The 24310-nt window shown below is 40.4% G+C and overlaps 1 protein-coding gene across 1 annotated transcript in view; it reads left to right on the top strand.

Annotated features, from left to right (window-relative positions):
- The window catches only part of LOC135219091 (S-phase kinase-associated protein 1), a 113723-nt gene extending 91398 nt beyond the window's left edge, over window positions 1-22325 (top strand). Inside the window, exon 4 of the mRNA XM_064255525.1 lies at window positions 21305-22325. Within this exon, the coding sequence (XP_064111595.1) occupies window positions 21305-21514 (210 nt within the window). The 3' untranslated portion in view covers window positions 21515-22325. The remainder of the gene's footprint in view (window positions 1-21304) is intronic.
- The last annotated feature ends 1985 nt before the right edge of the window (window positions 22326-24310 follow it).

Genomic DNA, 24310 nt, shown 5'->3' with positions numbered 1-24310 from the left:
GTTTTCAGTACCTCCGTCTTAGGATTTTGGAAACTTCATTGCCCTAAGTATCCTAATTGTCTTTTGATTTATTTACTTGGATTTGTGGCTAGGCATACGCTATCTTAAATTGATTTGAATTTGATTCATTTTTGCTTAAAATATCTGAATCTAGTTAGGCTAGTTTCAGACGGGGTTGTCTGCAAAGATAGGGTGTGGCTACCGAAAGCTTCGGTAGATCCGCACTTGGTATGTACGAGGGGTATGGGTCTTCCTTCTTTGTTGAGATTTGTCATGTAAGGAGTGTGAGACTTTGTCTATTCCGTAAGGAAGACGTATGATTCGTATGTACGCAATTAATCAGTAAACATGTCTAATTCCGTAAGGAAGACGTATGATTCGTATGTACGCAATTAATCAGTAACAAAAGTCAGGGTAGTGAACCTGCTAACCTTCCTGTAGACTTTATTTTGCCTAACCCTGTAGTATGGCCTACGGGCTATGAATATGTCTACGAGAGGTGTTCGCTCTTCTTCATTGCTGTGAAGTGCTACTTCTGTAATTGTTACTCCTAACCCTGCAGTATTGCCTTCGGGCCCTAAGCAGTGTCTGTAGAGGAATTGCCCTTTCTCTTATACTCTTTCGATTCGTAACTTAGAATCGAAAGTGCTTGCTTTAGAGAGTAAAAGTGAAGTGCAGTGATACCCCTTGTGTAGTGGAGGGTGCGTCAGATCGGCCTCGTTTCGCCTCTAGGCCTGGACCTCTGCTTGACTCCCAGGACCTGGGGAGGGAGCATGTCGAAAGCCGAAGGAGGGTTACAAGGAACCCCCACCGATCTGGCGTGCCTTCGGCAGTTACTGATGAAAATCCCCAGACTGCCAAAGTGCGTGCGCGTGCACGAATCCTGAAAGTTTGCTTCTCGTCCTCCGAAGCGTCCTCTCCGTGCAGGGGTTGGAGCTTTCGGAAGGACTCGCGCCCTCTAAATAGAAGCTTTATAGAAGAGGACGCTTCACGTCCTCTCTCTCTCGTTATGCGTTTCAGTGAGAAGTAAGAAGGCGAACGTCGCCTGAACTCGTGTCCGTCTTTCCACCGAGAAATACGTAAAAGAAGTCATAGTAGCAGGAAGCTTTTGACAGCGGACGCCTGGGACGCTCGGATGGACTCCAGGCGCGCGCGAGTGGCTTACGGCACGGCGCAATCCGTGCGCGGTCCAGTGGACGCCGCGTGCTCCCAGTGGACGCCGAGCGCGCTCCAGTGGACGCCGAGCGCGCTCCAGTGGAACGCCGACGCGCTCATGGACGCCGAGCGTGCACCAGCGCACGCCAGGTGTTTCGCCTGGCTGAACGTTTCTGTTGAACTCTTCAAGCTCTTGTTTCAGATTTGGGCCTAAAGAATTTTTACCTCTACCTTTGGTGATACCTTCTACCTCACCTGCAAAGAATGTGAAGTAGGCAGTGCTTCGGAGGAAGCTTAAAGTGAACAGACAACTTCTTCTTCGAAACCCAGCAAGACATCGGGTTTCGTGAATTCAAGAGGTCTCTGTCAATTAATATTGCTTTTCGCATAGGTGGATGGACTTAAGGAAGATCTCGTTTGCTCTACCGCAACCTTTGCCATTCTGCCAATAAATTTAAGTTGCCACGACCGAAGTCAAGACTTTGCGCTAAGGCAGTTACGGGTTATGTAAGGCTCGATGTCCTGCACGTCAGGACTCTCGGCAACGTTCAGTAGGATTCTTGCAAAGGCACTCATCAAAAGGACGCTCTTCAGGAAAGCGCAAGACAGGACTTCCTTTGCCATACTGCCAATAATTTTAAGCTTTAGCAGGCATTAGTTGTGATACGGGAGAGGAAGCTGGTTGGAGAGTTTCTTCCTCTTCCCAGGATAATTTTCCAAGCTTTTTAGCCCATCTGAAAGGGTTTTTCAGATGATAGATTTTGTTAGTTTCTAGTCGGGACTACGCTGCCGAATTGAACATCGTCGTCCTACTTGCCGTAAGCCCAGTCTCTTAACAGGATTCTTGCCCCTTCCTCGTTTGAGACGGGAATCGGAAAAAATTACAATGCTCGACTCCCTGGATTACGTTTTGTCAATTCAGTGACTTTCCCCCATTGACAATATACTTTCGTTTTGTCAAGTAAGTGGGTATCCCCTCTTTGACAAAATATCTCTTTGTCCCGTAAATGGGTTAGTTCTCATGACAAAACATCTCATTAACTTGATATTGCGTAAGCGAATAAGCTCTTATCGACAAGATTCGGAAGAGCTCTCATTCGTCATTCGCAGACTCGTACAAGAAATAGACTTGTAGACTACGTCAATGAATGCTTATGTCCAATAACATAAGAAGCTTGAGCTGACTGCTTCGACTGCTTCGATTCTCTTAAGTTTTGTTCATGAAACTTGCCTGTCAGATATGTATGTAGCTGTATTTCCGAATTCAGCTATATATATGTCTGCCAGGTAAGTAGGAACAAACTTTATTGTGATATAATTTCATTTTCATACATTCAACTTACCTGTCAGATATATACATAGCTATCGACTCCGTCGTCCCCGACAGAAATTCGAATTTCGCGGCACACGCTACAGGTAGGTCAGGTGATCTACCTGCCTGCCGCTGGGTGGCAGGACTAGGAACTATTCCCGTTTTCTAATCAGATTCTCTCTGTCGCTGGAAGGTAAACATATGTTTGCTTTCCCTCCTGATTTGATTTTCGTGTTTCATCGCCATCGATCTTCTGGGCCGACTTTTACAGGGAAGTACTGGATCGGTGGTTTGGCATACGTTTTTAATAACTTTTTAATAACTTTTTAATAACTTTTAATGAATTAACTTCGAAGTTTTCGAAGAATAGAGTATGTGTAACTACCGAAGTTTTCGGTAGACAATTACATAGTTTGCAAGAAAGGGAAATATAAATATTTATTCATTGATGAAGTGTAATAAATGTTAGAATTTGATTGAGGAAAATAAGGTAACTTCCTATTTGAGGAAGTCAGAAAACATAGAACTAGATATGCTTTCTTTAGAAGCTTTAATAGCCCTCGTTCTGACAAGCAGTTAGAATATTAACAGTACTAGTAGTGTTGTTTCCTCATCACCTTCTTACTTCACAGAAACTACAAATTCGTTTGCAATTTGAAGATAAAGGAATGTAGCTCAAGATACGAGCTATTATAAGGTAAGAAGTGATTATAGTGTTCCCCATTGCATTAGAGGGTGCGTCTGATCGGCTCTGTCTCGCTCCCAGGCCTAGACCTCTTCCAAGCTCCCTGGCCCGGAGGAGAAGGAATGTCGAAAGCCGTACGGAGGTTATGGAGAACCCCCACCGTTCAGGCGTCCCCTCGGCAGGTTCTGTAGAACGTCCCAGACTGCCAGGGATAGCCATTGGAAAGGCATCCTAATTCAATGTGTTCCCCTTTTTATTATCGTCTTGACGAATAAGGAGTAAAACATTCAACGGCGTAGATTAAATGAAGATGCAAGATAATCTCGTCTGGCTATCGGAACCTCAGAAGAGACGGAGAAAGGTTGCGGTAGAGGCATTGCCCTATCCGGGTCGTCCCCCCGTACAGTTTTGGACTGGGGGGGGGCTCTATCCCATGGGGGTTTGAAATAGTTATTTCAATAAATTCCTCATCGGTACATGTATATGAAAATATATCTATTCTGAGAAGATCGAATTAGATATTAAAGAATATTTGTTGATCGAATGAATTATATGGATCTCGTTTAGTGATTACACACATATATATAACTTTTAAGCTTCTAGCTCCTTGGGCATGAAGCTCCGGTAACGAGGCTCAATGCGCCTAAAGCGTCTGAAACAAGGCGCAAAGCGTCTGAAACGAGGCGCAAAGCACCTGAAGGGCCTGAATATAGGCGCAAAGCGCCTGAAGCACGATGAACCAGGATCTTCATCGGAAATGGAAGTCCTTCTCATTCAGAAGAAAGGGAGGGCTATGTCGAAAATGGAAGTATTGTCGAATTCTAAGCAAGAACAAATGTACAAGAGATCGGAACCTTCCGCACACAAAACCTTCCGCACAAGCGGAACCTTCCAGAAGGCGGAAGATTCCAGATTCAAATAACCTTCCAGACGTACAGAACTTTCCAGGCGAGGATCGCCTTTCAGATGCTCGGAACTTTCCAACAAGAAAACTTTCCAAGGGCGATACGTCTTCTAGGATCCAGGAGTATTCTGATCACGATACTCCTCCCAGGCGCCAGGAGTATTCGGAACGCGATACTCCTGCCAAGCACCAGGAGTATTCCGACGAGCACGATACTCCTCCCAGGCGCCAGGAGTATTCGGAACGTGATACTCCTACCAGGCGCCAGGAGTATTCTAGGCAAGATACTCCTGCTTAGCGCCAGACACTTTCTCCTACAAGAAGAGCCTGACAACCGCCGAGAGTCCTCCAGGCGAAGGGTGAAAGACATTCAAGGCTTTTCCTGATAGGGACGGGAGTTGTCGCGCAGGCGGCCGTTGCCCTTGTCAGGATCGTCTTAATGCAATAAAGGCTAGAGCAAGTTCGGTTTTTTCCAGGCAGGGACTCAAGATGTAGCACAGGCTGCCGTAGCCCTTGTCAGGTTAGAGTCGGTACTGCGAATAGCCCTTCACCTTTCGAAAGGAAGCGCTCTCCTTCGGTTGCTCAATCTTGCCCCAAATTGAGGAATGGAAGATAGAGCAGAATTGTGAGAATTAGTTCAGTATTAGTAAGAGGATATTAAAATCATCCTCCTTCTAAAATAGATTGCAACCAACCATTTACAGAAAGAGGGGCAATCGTTTGGAAGTTGAACAAGATTCGTACGAGCTCTCATTCATTGATTAGAGGCTCTTCCAGATAAGAAAGGCGTAAAATACGGACTTATCTCCAAGATAATAAAAGCTGGAGAGATTCTCTTCGATCCTCGGTTGTCATTTGCAATATCTTTCGACTAATACTCATTCGGGATTATTGACGAAATGAACGAAGAGAGTAAGATTTCTATTCTTTCTCTGCATGTCAGAAAGGAAAGAGTGTCGTAGAAGGCTTGCTGTATATGACTACTGAATGACAAGTCATAATACGCATACCATAGTTGCCTTTCTGGTTCGCTACGGAATTGTCTATATCCTTAAAGGATTTTACTAGTAAAGACTTCGCTTAAAAGGTTTGTTACGACAATACCTATTCAGCCTCGTATTTAAACAAAGGTTGTTTGCCTAAAAATTTGCATTATTGAGAGCTTTCTTAGACTCGAGAATAATTTTATTATATCCATTCATTGAAGGGAGTAACTGGCAACTCAGAATGAAGGCAGCCAGGCAGTGAACGACACGGCTGTAATTGTGAGCCAATCTAGTACCATCCGGTTCTCGGTCGTGAACGGTTGGTTACATCTTTCTCTCCTAAAGGATCGAATGCTTCACCGTATATTCCCCATACAATCAGGGACTTAACCACGAATTGAGGGAATTTTTTAGGCAAACATGAATAACATCGTATTCGTTTTGCTAAGGATATCTCTCTGCCTCGGCGAGGAAAGAATGTAGTAGAAAATTCACCTTAAGATAACGATACGCTTAAGCCTTATGCACACAAACCGTGGTTAATTACAGCGCTCCTACTATCCTTACAAGAGTTTCCTAGATGAAATGCTGTTACCACAATGTGATAGGATTATAAAGAATTTTAATTCGGCAGAGCACGATTTAACATTCATTGGAAAGAGTTGTCAGACCCTGCGGAAAATATTCACAGATATCTTCGCAAGGCAGAAGATGAACGACCTTCTTATAGATTGCTTCCTTTTCCTCGAAACAAGAGAGGTAGCAAGATACGCCATCTTTAAATTAAAGAGGGGAATAAACTTTAGTTTTTTTTTTTTTTCCCCTAGTTGTATATATTCTTAACACATATTAAAATAAAGGGGCGTCTAAGGAAGAAGATGAATGCATCATTTTGGCAATAAAAGGTTGGATTCACAGAAGTCACGTTCTTCTGTCAGCATGTGTCGGAAGGTTTTTCTAAGAGATTTGATCGGAAAATATTATAAATATTGGACCTGAAAAACCTATTCACTCTGAGTCTGTCTGCGTTCAGACTGACCAGAAGTAAATATGAATGAGAGGATTTTTCAAGGGAAGCTTGATAATTCCTTTAAATATGTTAAAGACATAGAGTTGCTGCAGATCGTGCTAGATAGAAAGGGGAAACTGCCGCATTACGTAACCTCCTGTGACACTACATAATGATTTTCTTCCCTTTCAGAGGGAAGAATCACCTTGGTAATTTATGCTATCAATGAACACAGTGAAAAGATATATTCTGTCTAGACAAAGAATATTAGAGATAGTAGAGAATTAAGATCTTCGGGATCTTATACAATACCTCTATACGATAAGATTAAGAGATCTTATACTTAGAATGGGATCCTAATTTGGGCCTCAGATTCCGTGTTCCGACAAGATGGAACTGCTCCTAATCAAATGTTTCTCTTGGTCCTAAACGATCAAGAGGACAAGTGAAATTTTGGGCTTTAGAATCTGGAATTAAATTCTATGACGACTCGGCAATGGGTTCTGGCCGGCAGCATAGTATGTTTTGGCAAGAGAACTAAAGCCTTTTATTCCTGGATCAACGCTTTAGATAGAGGTTTCGTTGTCCGGGTAATGTAGTGACATTGTCATCTACAGAAGAAGAAAAGGTTTAAACGTTTACTGACAGAAGTCTTTGGAACGCGAGAAGGGCTCAAACTACTTCCCAAAAGGTTTCAGAGAGATACATTCAAGAGCTAGAAATCAACCAATTTCAGCTCAGAATCTCTTTAAAGTCCAGCTCCTTCCCTTCCTTCGGGCAAGGATAGGGAAGCTTCTGCAACGAGAAAACTCATCACATGTAGAGGAGAACTCGTTAGCAACGGAAGTATGCAATAATGATCATCCTCGGAGGAAGACTTGTCTCTTGGAATTTTGAGATTTCCTATTGTCCCCTACTGGATGGGAGCGGACTAAATTGTGATTGATGTGCAGGAGCAATTAGCGTCTTTGGTAGGAGTACTTTCTAAAGATCCTACTCGTAAAAAGGATGATAGACTTCTGAGTAAGAGATCCAAATACCGATCTCCTGTCGGGCGCGACGAACCCCTACAGGGAGTTGTCGCACAAGCGGCCATCTCTGGGGGGAGCGATGCGTTAGGCAGGCGAGACGTGGGAAAGGGAGTAACTCCTGCCAAGCGTCTGGCGCCAACTAGGAGCCAGGCGCCAAGTAGGCGCAAAGAGCCTGACTTTACTGTAGATCGTTCTAGGCCAAGATCTTCATCCAAGCAACAAGAGCCAACTGGAGAAGAGAGAACTCCTGATAGAGTATGTAGCGCCCGCTAAGCGCAAAGTATACTTCTCGCCATTCGAAAGGCCGTTCCATGAGCGATACTCCTACCAAGCCACAGGAGTATTCGGAACTAGATGGCGCCTTCCATAGGTCAGAGTATTGGGAAAGGACGAAGATACTCCTGCCAGGCGCCTTGAGTACTCTGACCTCGATACTCCTCCCAGGAGCCAGGAGTATTCTAGACTTTTTACTCCTACCAGGCGCCAGGAGTATTCGAAGCGCGATGTGCCTACCAAGCGCCAGGAGTATTCTCAGCTTAATACTCCTAACAGACGCCAGGAGTATTCGGAACGCGATACTCCTGTCAAGCACCAGGAGTATTCCGATGAGCACGATACTCTTCCCAGGCACCAGGAGTATTCGGAACGTGATACTCCTACCAGCGCCAGGAGTATTCCGCTCACGATGCTCCTCCTAGAAAGCGATACTTCTGCCAGGCGCCAGGAGTATTCCGATCACGATGCCCTCCTAGGAAAGCGATACTTCTGCCAGGCGACAGGAGTATTCCGAGCACGATACTCCTCCCAGGCGCCAGGAGTATTCGGACGAGCGATACTCCTGCCAGGCGCCAGGAGTATTCAGAGGACGAGGATTATTCCCTGATCGCGATACTCCCTCCCAGCGCCAGGATATTCGAGCGCGATACTCCTGCCAGGCGCCAGGAGTATTCTGAGCTTAATACTCCTAACAGGCCCACGCCAGGTTATTCGAAGCGCGATACTCCTGCCAGGTGCCAGGAGTATTCGAAGCGCGATACTCCTGCCAAGCGCCAGGAGTATTCAAGCGCGATACTCCTGCCAGGCGCCAGGAGTATTCGAAGCGCGATACTCCTGCCAGGCGCCAGGAGTATGCTGAGCTTAATACTCCTAACAGGCGCCAGGAGTATTTGGAGCAAGATGCGCCTTCCAGACGGCAGGAGTATTCGAAGAGTTTTACGACTGTCAGGCGCCATGGGAGTATTCTAAACAGGATACTCCTCGCGACAGCCAGGCGCAAGCCAGGCGTTAGGCTTCATCCAGATGAGATCCAGTTCAAAGAAGAAAGTCCTAGTCTTCTTTGAAACAATGGTGATCTCTAAAGCACTTCATAAGTGACTTGATGATACCTTCAAACAGCTGAGAATTTAAAAAGCTCATGAAGTGCGAGCTTTTGCAAATTCTTGTTCTTTTCGTAACAATATGTCAGGAAGACATATTAGCTTTAACATATAGGAGATGCAACTATGGGTTGACTACTCATTACACGAAGGACTTCAAGTTAACCTACGAGAGATTCTTCTCTCTTGGTTTATAGTATCAGCGGATACGTTGCTGGGATAAGGAGCCGACACTGATCCTTTAATAATGAGTTGAATTTATTTTAACTCAATGATTTTTATTGGTTTTTATTGGAGGTTTGAAAGGAGTTTGGGGGATAACTCTCTTTCAATTTAGCGCGAACCCTCATGTTAGGAACAGGTGATCGGGATCGGTGTTGCGCTCCTTAAATAAGTGCGTGTTGTCATATAAGCGGATGTGCTCCCATTGACAAACGCCAGTTAGGATTCTGTCGAGTAAGTGGAAGAGACCCCATTGACAGATCCACAAGAACTCTTGGCCACAGATCACTATCTCGCTAAGGCTCTTGAGATGAAGCAGACTCCTATGCAATAGCTAGAAGTCAATCCTTCGTCTAGAAACACAGAGGAACTAAGGTCTATAAATACCTACAACATATGTTGTTTACCTGTCTAGTCAGTAACTAGCTGTCTCTTGCCCTCCACCAAAGGGTGTCAATCAGCTATGTATATATCTGACAGGTAAGTTGAATGTATGAAAATGATATTGTTATGATACAATAAAGTTTCATACATACTTACCTGGCAGATATATACAATTAAAGACCCACCCAGCCTCCCCGCAGGAGACAGGTGGAAGAGAGAATCTGATTAGAAAACGGGAATAGTTCCTAGTCCTGCCACCCAGCGGCAGGCAGGTAGATCACCTGACCTACCTGTAGCGTGTGCCGCGAAATTCGAATTTCTGTCGGGGACGACGGAGTCGATAGCTATGTATATATCTGCCAGGTAAGTATGTATGAAACTTTATTGTATCATAACAATATCATTTTTTGCCTTGCGTTATTTTACTTCTGGTTGGTTCAAGTCATATACGCTTGCTGTAGTTACCTCTTCGGATGGCAACCGAGAGGTCTGTTGTCTATTTTAAGGACATTTAATCGTTACTCCCTGCAGCCTAACAGGAGTTTCCGATTTATCTTTTACCGTTGTATGGTAGTGTTCTGACGACACAAACGCATCTATATATTTAGCGTTTTCTGTTTCGCTTAAATATACCAGCTTGAGAGTCTTTCTGCTCAAAAAAAAATAACGGACCTATTTCTTCGTAGAATAGGGTAGCTGGCAACCCAGACATAAAGTTAAGAGACGACGTTCGTAAGCTGCTTGCTGCTGCTGTCACGCTGTCTGTCCTCCAGTCCAACCGAGCCAGTATTCAGTGACAGATCGTGCGCTGTCATGCGCGGTAGGTTACGTCTCTCTCTCCTGCGGGATTGACTGACTAACCGTATCTCTGTGCTGACGGTTACGTCTCTCCTGCGGGATTGACTGACTAACTGTATCTCTGTCCTACAATCACGGACTTTAGCCTAAGATTGAGGGGATTTCTTACGTGAATGAATAAACGTTGCATTCGTTTTGCCTTACTATGTTCAACAGAGTTATCTCTTAATCCTTTCGGTGCTCGTTACCGCACGGTATGGAACTACGAGTCTACCGCAACATTGCACTTTTATTTGCTCTCCTGCTTAGGCAAAGCGCAGCCTTATTTAGGGAAGTAAGCATACTCGGGGAGGGAATGGATGAGCTTGCTGGGGACCATTTCCTTCCTGAAGAAGTTTGTTTCCCCGAATAGACTGCAATTCAGACCACAGTTTTTTTTTCCTACCGGGAAACTGAAATATTATTCAAGATCTAGCAATGATTCTGAACATCTCTCAGTGCGTCTATCACCTGAGGTGATAGAAAGAAGGTGCCAGACATCTGGATAGGGTTTCAGATGTCCTGGATCTTAATCTCAAAGAAGTAAAAGCGATTCGGTAGTCCCTCCAGTCCTCGAAACGAGTTTTTGGGAACCAGTGGTCCAGATCAACTCTGATATTCCACAGCTCTCTCATATCTTAAGAAGTATCTTCTCTCGGTCCTTGTTCGAGTTTACGAGAAAGAGCCTATTATAACAACAGGCGTAAAATGTAACGATCCTCTACAGGTTCGTTACAGGATTGCAAAAGTCCGTAACGAAGCGTCTCGATCGACGGCAGCAACTATTCACTTCCGAGTGGAATCTTTCTTTAGAAGTAAGTTGAGAGTTGTGTAGACTTTAGGGACGCCCTTTCATTCTTCTCTTCGATATGTTGAGGACGAAGAGGCGGCTTCTTCTCTGCTCCCTTATTCTCGATCCGGGATCAGTACCATTAAACGCCATCCTATGATATTGAACGGGGATGGATGTTTAGTCTCTTTTTTCCCCTTTTTCAATCGCTTAGGAAATGTAATAAGAGGATTTATGACGTCACAGGGAGCGACGAAATGACGATGATCGCCCCATGTTGGCCTTCAGAATCCTGGATTCACAGAGGTCACAATATCCTAGTTCACTTTCCAAGGACCTTTTCCGAGAGAGTCGGTCTACTCTAACTCGAAAGGTACCTATAACCTCTCCGCTCTGAGTCTGACTACGTTCAGACTATCGAGAGGTTGACAGGAATAAGATTACCGTCTTCCTTTTCCGTCTGAAGAATGGGATAAGCTGGCAGTCACAACTATTAAAGAATATGCAAATATGTTGTTGACGGCCTTTGGGCTCAGAGATTTGCGTCTGTCAAACAACAAAGCCCTTCACGATTTTGAGTTCTGTGGGATCTCGAAACTCGCTCACCATCTACTTTTTGTCTCACCTGTTTTCTCGGAGTCAGACACTCGTGCGAGATCAGGCGACATATAGTAGCCCTGAGTTTCTTGTTGACGAAGTCAGTTGCGTTTATACACCCCCGATGATCGTGTAACATGAGACCAGGTTGGACTGTCAGGCATTCTTCCTTCGGGACTGAATCGCCTTTTTGTTTCTCGCTCCTTTCTCCTGGCACCAGAAGCTCGAGTCAGTTGATTCGCTGACGACGTTGGGTTGTGTTGATACACCCCCAAGGTTTGCTTAGATTGAATCGCCCAGGCAGTCCAGACACTCATTCTTCAGCGAAGAATAGTGCCTTTGGTCTTCAGGGTACAGCCTTGCTGTCCTTGATTCGTCTGACTGGTCAACTGGTCGGTCACCAGATCGAAGCTTTCAATATGGAACTTAGACGTAGTCTGAAGTTCTTGATGTTAAAGCATTCGAACCTCTCCTACCTGTTAACTTTTTGCATGTGATCAGGAAGGCCTTCTTCTAACCACCCTAGATACGACAAAGAGGGTTAGTGAAATTTTAAGCCATCGTCACAAGTTTTGGCTTTAGAGAAGACAAGGCGGTGTGCTCTCTAAGCCTTCCGTTGTGGCCTAAGAATGGAAACCCGTTTTGTCCTTGGCCAGGAGCTTGGAAGCAAGGATGGCACAAGTTAGTGGGCAGGAGCCAGAGAGAGTCCTGTGCCCTGTCGGGTCTCTCAAGTTTTATCTACATAAAACTCAAGAAAGTCGAAGTCATTCGGGCAATCTGCAGTGTTCCGAAAAAGACCAGACTTGCCCATATCGAAGAACACCCTGGCTTTAGTGTTAAGGAGTTCTTTCAAAAATGCTCCTTCATTGTGTTTGCACAAAGATTTGAAATCTTTTTATCTAAATGCTCACGAGGTGAGGGCGCGGCCTCGGAAGCATTTCAATAGAGCATGGCACTCAGTAACATCCTGAGTACCATGTTTTAGCGAAGCAACTCTGTGTTCACTTCACACTCCCTGCGAGATGTGAAGATGGCATATGAGATCTGCTGCTCGCTAGGGCCATACGTGTCTGCAGACACAATCTTGGGGGCAAGAAGTACCACTCATCCTATCCTGTAGAAAATGGTTAGGAAGAGCTCTTAATTTAGTTGAGTCGCCGACAACGGCGACTTCTTAACTCTTAAGCCTTAGTTAAAACACCTTAACTTTGGCTAGGTTGGTCAGGTGGTGATATATATATATATATATTTATTTTACTTCTTAGCCCTCATGGTATGGTCATATGGTCTAGTCACGTCGTGGTCTCGCCCCTGTTGACAGATCATCTGGAGTGCACCAGCTATATAGGTCTCTACCTCGCTGGCAACTCTAGTAGCACAAGCAGACTTACGTGGCAGTAACCACGAAGCCAGCTATGCTAACAGGTGGAACCAAGATGTAAATCATCTGCATGCATTTGTTTCCTAAAATCCTTCTATTCTGTCCCTTCCCACCTCCAAAGGTGGGATTCAGCTATATATATATCTGACAGGTAAGTTTCATGAACAAAATGATATTGTTATGATACAATAAAGTTTGTTCATACTTACCTGGCAGATATATATAATCAAGTACCCACCCACCTCCCCTCAGGGGGACAGTGGAAATAAAAATTATGAATAGAAAATGGGAATGGTTCCTGATACCCGCCTCCCAGCGGCGGGAATGGGTACTAACCACCTGGCCGACCACTGCGTGTGTCGGAAGTTTTTAAAATTCTGTCGGACTTCAGAAAATACAGCTATATATATATCTGCCAGGTAAGTATGAACAAACTTTATTGTATCATAACAATATCATTTTTCAACTCACGCAGCAGCTTAAATTTGAAATTCATAGTAGCGCTACTGTTGATTACATGTAGGTGATTACCCAGTCACTATCGGAGAACAATAGGAACAACAAAACAGAGGAGCTCACTTCTTTTCTCCCAGCTTGTGGTGTAACACCGGATAGTTGCACCAGCTTGGTTAGAATTATTCATCGCTTTTCAGGAATATCCTTCCAGGATTTGGTGATGTATGCATCTTTCTGGTAGCCTATCTTAGTTTAGACAGTTTATTCAGTGTATTACGACTCTAGTCCTCCAGTATTAGATATTGTAGGGAGGGTTGTAATGCCAACTTGACCAAAGCAACTTACGACCTACCTATACGATTTGCTCTAACTGTCGAAGACAAGTGTGTTCAAAGGACCTGACGTGATGAATGTAAGGGTTGGGACTGAAGGCAGTGAAAGGTATTAAAATCTCATTTAGAAAAGCTAGCTAGAGATAGGAAAAGGAAGGCAGCCTCTATAGCTGAGATTAGGGCTCGTAATCTAGAACCGGCTCCTAAACTTTAGTGTAAATGATAGAGCCATTTCTTCTTTCCCTGCTGTAGCCTTGTCTCCCCTCCTTAGTCGTCCTGATAATGTTAATATTGTACCATCTACTCCAGTGCCTAGCTCCCATGCTTCTGAACCCGATGCCATTGCCAGTCTTGAATGTAAGTTTGAACATAGATTTGAACTTGTAGTCAACACGGGGACCGAATTATGGGTCTCCCTAAGTCCTGATGGCAAAATGAATAGTGCTGCATCATAACCAATGGAGTGGGTGGCTGTCCATCCCTTTTACTTTCCCAGACAAAGATCCCTGTCACACCTTTGAACCTGAGAGTAGACCTACCAGAAGTCCAAAGGAGTTCAAGAGGGTTTGCCCACAGGCAGTCGCTCCCTCAGTAGAACCTGTTGTGAACGGTTAGTGTAGTGGAAGACTATCAGACTGCCATTGGAAGAGCATCTCTTTTGGTGTCCACCAGTTGCCTTCAGACTTGGAATGTAGCCCTGATAAGAGGCGTTTTAGGTGTCTTTTTGGTGTGTCCTGACCCCTGAAAAAATGTAGCAGCAATGAGCTGTCCCCATTTCCATTTAAATAGGTTAGAGATCCCTCTCTTAGTCCTCAACCAGGTTGCAGTGCCTGGCACAGCCTGGATTACTTTTCACCAGAGCACCAGTATTTGGCACCTGGGCCCATCAAACAAGAAATGCTCCTCATCGTCATCTAGGCGCCCAGATGAGCATCCAGTCTATCCACCTGAGTGACATACGTTGGTCTCAGTCTTGGTCTCTGAGCACCCAGTGCCGACTTCGGAATCCCCAATGACTGCCTATGCGCAGTTGGCACCACTTGCTATGAGTTTGGTGCCAGCTGCCAAGTGCCCAACACCAGCTGAGCACTTATTCAGCTTAAGTTTGCCTGTGCCCGCAGAGGAAGACCTGTCTTGCTCACATTAAGGGGGGCCGGTCGGCTGGCTAATGCCATTTTTCAAGTACAGGACTTAGACATTCATACCCCTAAGTAAGGTGACTTGGGACATCGCCAAACCACATATGATTTTCGCCTCTGACCTTTTGTTTTGTGACACCAGTGCGATTTATCCCAAAAATAACCATTTTTCAAATTCTATCTCCTCCCTTGATTTTTAACATTAAGACCAGGGTTTACTATCATATACAGGCGGCCTGCTGTTAACGGTGCAATCGCTTAGCAGTGAATCGGTTTTACGACTGTCATAAAAAATGTCATAAAAAATATTAATTAAAAAAATATGGTATTTTTACGGCACAATTTTCAGTTAACAGTGCCACTATGTCTTAGTACATACATTTGTAGAAAAACTGTTCAGACCATAAAGGTTATGCAAATGATATTGAAAAATTTTATTGAGAGTTATTACATAGGTATTAGGGTAAACTATATGCCCTGACACTGTTCTATGCCAAAAATATAGTGTTAAATAAGTGCAAATTTAGCTATGGATGTGTCTATTTATAAATGTTCATGCTTTTATGTTTAAAATTTGTATGAAAAGGTATTACGTTAGGGTATTTTTATTTCTGCACATAAATATGATACTAAGGCAGCTTTTGAAACTGCCCTCCAGTTATCAAAGAGGACGTTTTTTCATTTTCGTTCTTGAGAGCCGCCGCCTGCCGCTCTTCCGAAAATATTGAGTTCAAAAAAGTGCAAATTTAGCAATCGATGTGTCTAATTATAAATGTTCATGCTTTTATGTTTAGAATGTGTATGCAAATGTATTACATATAGGGTATTTTTATCTCTGTGCATAAATATGATACAAAGACAGCTTTCAAAATTGCCCTCTACGTTATCAGAGGATGTTTTTTCATGTTCATTCTTGTCCGCCGCTGCCTGTCGCTCTTCCAAAAAATATTGAGTTCAAAAAGTGCAAATTTAGTGATCAATGTGTCAAATTTATATATGTTCATGCTTTTATGTTTTTAAAATGTGTATGAAAATGTATTACGTATAGGGTATTTTTATTTTTGTACATTAATATGATAGAAATTATGGCAGCTTTTGTAAGTGCCCTCCGCGTTTATCAGAGGATATTTTTTCATGATTGTTATTGTCCCCCGCCGTTCCGAAAAATGCATTACAAAGACTTCATGTGGTTATATTTTATTAACCCTCTTACGCCGACTGGACATATTTTACGTCGACATTTTTTGTCTCCCGTGTGCCGACTGGACGTATTTTATGTCGACTTACAAAAGTTTTTTTTAAATTCGCGGAAAAATACTTATAGGCCTATCAGCCTAAAACTTTTGAATCACGTGCCTTGAGGGATGCTGGGAGTTCACGGATCAAGGTGTTGTTTTGTTTACAATCGTTACGCAGGCGCACAAGCGCGAATTTCTTTCTTGCCGCACTAAAAAGTATCTGTGACACATCTCGGAAATTATTTCGTCACTTTGACATAATTTTTGTACCATTGTAAATTAGCCGTTACATGAAGTATGTATTATATATGAAAATGTGTGCATTTTTATGTAGAATACAACAATAAAATACTCAGGATTGTAGCTTTTATCAGTTTTGAGATATTTTCATATAAATAACGATAATCGCCAAAATTTCAACCTTCGGTCAACTTTGACTACCAAAATGGTAGAAAAATGCAATTGTAAGCTAAAACTCTTATATTTTAGTAATCAATCATTTACCTTAATTTTGCAACTAATTGGAAGTCTCTAGCACAATATTTCGATTTATGGTGAATTTATGAAAAAACTTTTTCCTTATGTCCGCGCGGTAACTCTTCCGAAAAAAATCATACATGCGATTGTGGTAATGTTTGCACCATTTCAAAATTAGCCGTTATATAAAGTTTTATATATGGAAATGTGCGCAATTTCATGCACAATACAACTAAAAACAACCCATGGTTGTAGCTTTTATCAGTTTTGAGATATTTTCATATAAATAACGATAATTGCCAAAATTTCAACCTTCGGTCAACTTTGACTCTACCGAAATGGTCGAAAAACGCAATTGTAAGTTAAAACGCTTATATTTTAGTAATATTCAAGCGTTTACCTTCATTTTGCAACAAATTGGAAGTCTAGCACAATATTTCGATTTATGGTGAATTTATGAAAAAAATTAAATTTTCTTTACGTCCGCGCGGTAACTCTTCCGAAAAAATCATACATGCGATTGTGGTAATGTTTGCACCATTTTAAATTAGCCATTACATAAAGTTTTATATATGAAAATGTGCGCAATTTCATGTAGAATACAAAAAAAAATAATTGAAGGTTGTAGCTTTTCTCATTTTTGAAATATTTGCATATAAATCACGATAAATAGAAAAAAAAACCACGTTCGGTCAAATTTGACTCATCCGAAATAGTCAAAAACGCAATTGTAAGCTAAAACTCTTACAGTCTAGTAATATTCAGTCATTTATCTTCATCTTGAAACAAATTTTGAAGTCTCTAGCAAAATATTTAGATTTATGGTGAATTAAAAAAAAAATCTTTCCTTCCCTCCGCGCGCGGATTCTCCGCCACAAATCTCCGAAATATGTACGTCCCATTCTCGGAATATTTGCTCCGTTTCATATTAGGCATTTCATAGAGTTTTATATATGAAAATGTGCGCAATTTCATGTAGAATAAAACGAAAAATATTTGAAGGTTGTAGCTTTTCTCATTTTTGAAATAATTGCATATAAAAAAATATATATATAAAAAAAATTCGACATTCGGTCAACTTTAACTCGTCAGATATGGTCGAAAACTGCAATTGTAAGCTAATACTCTTACAGTATAGTAATATTCAATCATTTGTCTTCATTTTGAAAGAAATTGGAAGTCTCTAGGACAATATTTAGATTTATGGTGAATTTTTGAAAATATTTGTCTACATCCGCGCGTTACGAATTCATGCATTATTTTGTGATAATATTTTCTCTGTGTTGCTTTTATCGTTTTACAATGTGTTATATACCAAAATGATCGCAATTTAGTGTACATTACAACGAAAAAAAAGTAACTTGTTACCTTTAACAGTTTCGCGCAGAGCGTGATTTGAATACAATTATATATGAAATTTAGTTTTTGCGCTATCATATATCGCATTATTTATATATGATGATGATAATTTTTTTCATTTCTGATGGTTGCATACTAAACTTCAGCCAATGACAAAAAAAAAGAGCCAAAAATGAACTCGTAATCTTGAAAACTAAGCGCGCTGTGATTTTTTGAAAAAAATATTTTTTCCGCTTCCGCACTCACTCTGAAACACCTCCGGCAGACGGGAGACAATTTTTTTTTTACCGCTTCGGCGTAAGAGGGGTAATTGGGAGCTAATTATAACTAATTTTGTTAATGAAACTTCAGCTTTTTGTTATAAGTTTTCATGCTTTTATGTTTAAAATGTGTATGAAAAATGTATTACTTTTTTTTTTTTTTTTTTTTTACATAAATATGATACAGTGGCAGTACGCATGTCTATTTGAAGTCTTTGTAACAGCCCTTCACATGATGAAGACAATAGGTTGTTCAGTTTGGCCCGAATAATATTTTAATTTATATAATTGAATCACGAATTGCAGAAAATGGTAATTTTTTAGTAACTAAGGAAACTTCAGAAACATAGTCCAGAATATATACCTTTCATAACAAATTATTTAAAATTTCACTTCACATATTTTAAAACAGGTAAAATATGGAAATAGTATAATGGATTCCTGCCCATGTTGGCATGAAAGGGATTGAAGAAGTTGATAAAGCAGGCAAAGTTGTAATTTTATGACAAGATTAGTCATAGATATTCCAATTAGTGGCTATTTAACATTGCTAAAACCCATTATTATAATCAGTAAATGGCACAATAGTATCTAGAGTACTGAATGTGATGATGCCAAAAAAAAATCAAGCCCACACTGGAATATCAATTTGACGTATAATAGGGTAGACACACAAGTAGTAGTATTTACGTGCCATAGAATTGGTCACACTTTTTATCAACAGATATATATTTCATGAATAGCCTACATGATCCAATCCCTATATAGACTATGTAGTAACACTGACAATTGAACATTTTTATGTATGTTCTAAATATATTTTACAAGCAGTGCCAAGTTTTGGAAACAAATAGGTTAAGGGGATCGGCCGGTTTCCGACTTTTTTAACGACAGGTTGTTGATATATAGGGGGTTTGTTAAAGGATATTGTGTGGAACTTCTGGGGAAAAAATTTTTGTTCAGTGACCTTAGGTTTTGTGACGCCAGAGCATTTTTCGGCCAAAAATGGCCATTTTCAAAATGCATCTCCTCCTTTGCTTTTTGGTTTTAAGGGATGAGATTTGAACCACGCATAAAACACATATGGACCCTCGATATAAAGCCGGGGAATTTTGATTTTTCAATTATTTTTCGAGATATGATTTTTTTTTTTTTTTTTTTATGAAATTTTCCCGGAAAAATTACAGGAAAAAAATTGCCAAAAATCAGAAACTCAAAATATTAAAAATCCCCGGCTTTTTTTTAATCTACCATGTTTCCCCATATTATATATGAAATTTCATTTAGATTGGTCCAATACTAAGGGAGGAGATACATTTTGAAGGTGAAAAACTTTTGTTTTGAGAAATGGGCCTTCAAAGTTTTAGGTACATAAAAAAAAAGTTAAAAGACTGTGTTACCATTAATTTTATGGTTTTATTTTTTATTTTTGAGTATTAATGCAAAATTATTATGAATAGGAATATTAATTAATTGATTATCATTGTGTTATTATAAATTTTAGGCTCCTAGTCCTCCCTAGATACTCTAGGGTATCATAGTTGCCTACACTACTCATTGTTGCCAGGTTATGTGGTTATTTAAAATCCTCCAGCTTCATATTCTTGAATTTTCTTGTGTATTTTCTCTCTTTCTGGGAATTTCTTCTTTCTGACACTCAATCTTCTTCTTTCTTTATCTTGAAGTTCTAGGCTTTGTTGAAGAGCAAATATCTAAGATGGCGTGAATACTTGCTATTTCCCATTGGTTTTATACCAAGCGTTCCTTGTAATCTCTTCAGTCCCGCGAATCCATAATCTTCCAACAAAGAATGATAGATTACTGCCACATTGGTTTTGTAAATTGGAGCCTTCCTTCCTTCTGTAGAAATCGGTGGGCATTTTGCAGGTTCTAAAATAATTTTCCCTCTGCATTTAGGACATATCTTTTTTACTAGTGTCTCAAATCCATCCCTTGCCAAATGGATCCTCGGAATTACTTTGCATCCACAATTTGGTATTTGTGATTCAAGTAATTTTTCAAGTCTTGCTTCACTTATTATTATCATTTTATTTTCACTGTCGTTGATAATATCAGCCTCCGATCTACTGCTTTCTTCTTCTAAAATATCTTTGCCCTTTAGCATTGATGAACGAATAAAGAGACGATTAGGGGTGGATGTGGTTGGTCTCTGGTCAGCAGAGATCATAACGTGCGTCATTTGCTGCGCGGCCCCTCTCTCTCTCGTCGTCGCTTCATTCCCCTCTATGGCACTAGTTTCTTGAATTCTCTGTTCTACTTCTTCGATGGGCATATCCAATTGGCTTTTCCGCATTCTAGAGGCATGAAGTGAAGTCTTGGACCTTTTAGGCATGGTGAAAAACTAAAAACACCGCAGAAAACAGAGTTCAGTCAAGGCTAGTGAGCGTGAAAAAATGTGACCTTATAACGTGCAAGTTTTATAGGCAACTGTTGGACAGTGGCCACACGCTGAGCCTCATGTCTCATGATGCGTGCTTTGTCTTGTCTAGGAATAACTAAGAAGGTGCCAATTAGGCTATTATTGACATTATATATTTCATTTCAAAGGAAGTTTTTGTAACATATATCACAAAAACTATACCAGACTAAATCATTTGCGCTACTGGTGTTTTGTGGGTATAAAGTTATTGTTACATTTCAGGCCATTACTAGAAAAGTAAGGCGAATTTTAGCATAATACTTCGTGGACATATTCTTGAATGCGAAGCCATAGAATTTTTTTCAGCAAATCGAATATGTTTCATATTTTTTGGGTTTTTTAGGCAGCCGATCCCCTTAAAGGAATTTTGTCAGAATTGCCATCAGTTATCAAATTTTTAAACAGCTGTAATATAATAAGTGAAATCTGAACCATATCATTAATAAGGACTGATCTTTTGGGCCAAACCCTTTGAGACCTAAATAATAATGCATTAGAGACTGAGAACAAGTTAGATATGGTCAATTGTGTTACGTATAACAGAATGTAGGTTATTGTAAGAGTAATGTTAATTATATGTCAGTTTTAAATGTTTTGTTTTACCTGAATTATATGGATGTCACCTGAATAGTTTACTAAAATACATATGTAAATGGTTTTTTGTGGTATTACATACATGTAAATAATCTCTGTACTGCAGAAATAGTGTAACCACTGAACTACCATTATCTATATAAAATATTTATGCAATAGTATTTTTAATTACAAATTACTGACATCATAACTGCAATATCCTTGTTTGGAGCTCATGCAATAATGGAAGCATTTATAATGGTTTTTCATACTATATTACTTGATGGCATATGTTTACTATTAATAATTTTAGAATATGAGTGGTTGAACATAAGATTAATACTTTCAATCTCCATTAAAGGTGGACCAGGGAACATTGTTTGAATTGATCCTTGCTGCTAATTACTTGGACATCAAAGGTCTCTTAGATGTTACGTGCAAGACTGTGGCCAACATGATCAAAGGCAAAACCCCTGACGAAATCCGCAAAACCTTCAACATCAAGAATGACTTCACTCCATCAGAAGAGGAGCAAGTACGCAAAGAGAATGAATGGTGTGAAGAGAAGTAAATGATAAAACCCAATATATTATTTATCTGTAGGTGATCAGAAATTATAGAATAAAGTGTTACTTGACTTAGGCTGCCATACCCTCAAGAGATGTGTAATCCAGAGGTGCTTAAGTTTGTACACAGCAATGCCAGAACAAGCCTCTCATGGATTGGAAACTTTTAAGCCATAAGGCTAAGTTCTACTTGGCACTTGTATCAACTTTCCCTAGTAATCTATGTAATTATTCTTGTTTACTTTTTTTAACTTTCATTGTTTTGTGAATGTGGTATTGTGAATGTGGTACTATATAATTGGAAATTCACAGTTGCCATATTTGGGAACATTTGGTGTCTGAAGTGAAGGAAGATTTTCTTTTTGGTCAACAGTTGAGAATTGTGGTAGCCAAATTTACTATGGATAACCTACAACTCACAATTGTTCACTTTCTCAGATCTCTGATTTGTCATTTGATGTCTGGACAATACATTTTTTTCCGTTTAATTTCTTTTTGAATTTCATAGGTACTGTACCATTCAAACCTTAACATTTACCAAGTGCAATGTTGATGTCAGCTTCATCAGACATTCAAAGAAAGGCATATTTTATATAATTTTGTTTTGTCCCCCAGTGTGAGTAGCTTTTTCCTTTGCAGTCCATTCAGTAAATAACATGCATTAGTGTCCAACAGTAGTGATATTTTGATAAAGCACTGCATATAATGCACTTGTGATGTATTTATTGGCCACCTTTTTTTCTCATATTTTATTTTGCTTGTTCTGAATGTGAAGGAAATTTTATTATTCTTGTCTAAATAAACCTCCAAGTTAAATGAGTTTGAATGTCCCCTAATCCCTACCATTGTTGGATTATAAATGTATACCGTTTGATTTGTTCCTAAAGGAATACAAACCATTAATTTTTAATACGGTACTTAAATGAGTTGGGCACCATTATAAGTTGAGTAGTGAAAATTTGAAGCTTACTGGCTATAAATTGGCATTGAGTGACTGCCATAAATTGAATAATGAGGCAGCCTGGAAAGAGACCATGGTAATGGACAGTGTGGCCCTTGATTCCAAAGCAAGGAAGGAAGTGCTTTCTTGTCAGTCTCTCCTTGAGAATATTTGGCAGTAGGCAGAATAAAGAGTCCAACTGTAAAAGAGTAGTCTTGGAGTCTTCTGGGATGTAATGATTTCAACAAACTGATGATTCTCAAGGTACTGACTGAGGGGAAGGTTTATATTCAGGCAGGTCTCCCAGGCCAGCCAGATTGCTCCTTCCTAAGTAGGGCATCCTCTTGGTGGAGAGAGGCCATCGTGACTTATTTTTTATTCTATTTGTACTCGTGAGAATTAATTCACAATGTTCAACCTCTGGCACACACTTGATTTTCCCTTCGTAATTGTCCAATCAAGAAAAATAAACATAACTAAAATCTTTTGAGTAACAAAAATAAAACTAAAAATTTATTTCAAACAGGTCCCAATTTTTAATCTCTTTTTGGGAAGAAGAACTGTTCAAGGTTTTTAATATGATAGTGAACACAAACTATTATCTTAATACTTGAAAACAATTGGTTGAATAAACATTCAGCGACTGAGAATTGGTCAAGGTTTTTAATATGATAGTGAACACAAACTATCATCTTAAGACTTGAAAACTATTATGTACTGGTTAAATAAACTTCAGCAACTAGAAGCCTACTAGACAAATTAAAAACAAAACATGATTGATAGAAGTATTTACCATATATCAACCTGAGAGTTATCCTGCAGCTCAAAATCTATTTAGCTCAAACATGACAATAAGTGTACAGGGAACAATCATATTACTAAAAAATATCCTACATATTGACAAAATTATTAGACTGCCTTAAAAATAGATATTTGCAAGACTTGGAAATCTTTTAATTGTGTAGCATAATTTGGTAACCTCACCAGGGTAATTTTTTTGTTTTGTGTTGGCCTACAAGACAAGTAATTAATATTAGGCCCCGTCCACACGGTCGAGCTTTGGTCGACGAACTTTGTCCGATGTGACGTCAGAAGCGGGAAAAGTCAGAACTTTACTGCAGTTTCTCCGCTTCTGACGTCACATCGAGCAAAGCTTGGCCGTGTGGACGGGGCCTTAGCCTATTCAGTAAATTACAGAAAGTGACAAACCTAAATCTTTCAACATGCAATGAGAGGGCCCATTTTGGGCTGGGCAACTGGGTTTTTGTGGTAACTATAGGAGTGGTAATGCTGTTTGTATGCTATAATTTAGATTCCTTTCCATTTGCCAGCTTCATCCCTTTCCTGCAGGTGCTCTGCATAGGCTTAATTTCATCCAGGCCCAATTCAGTTTTTGAACTGGGTCAGAAGGTGAAATGAAGCAGTTCATGACTGATCGGCAAAATATAGCCTGGGGGAGAGATGAAGCTTAAAAACAAAGAAAGGAAACTGAAAGAAAGGCAGGAACATGAACTCCATGTAATAAGACTTAAGGGTGATAATCAAATTGTACAGGAACAGTTTAGCAGTACTACCACCCATATATGTAGTTGCCACAAAACCTAAGTTGCATGGTTCTCATAAAAAACATGATGTCATGGACAATTTTGTTGAAAGACCTGCAATTTTGCACAGCCTAGGTGTTGAAGTCTTTGACTAACAAGTATCTTGAAATTTTTGTCTAGTATACCTTCTGATGAGGCTCTGCAATATGATAGCCTAAAAAAAAGTTGTTGTTAAAGAGATATGAGGTGACAGAGGAGGGTTTTAGAAAAAAAATGCATATCAGATACTTCAGTATGTGGACTGAAATATCAATGCA

This window comes from Macrobrachium nipponense, chromosome 1 (genome assembly GCF_015104395.2).
Source record: "Macrobrachium nipponense isolate FS-2020 chromosome 1, ASM1510439v2, whole genome shotgun sequence".
NCBI lineage: Eukaryota > Metazoa > Arthropoda > Malacostraca > Decapoda > Palaemonidae > Macrobrachium > Macrobrachium nipponense.
This window is presented reverse-complemented; position numbering and strand designations above follow the sequence as displayed.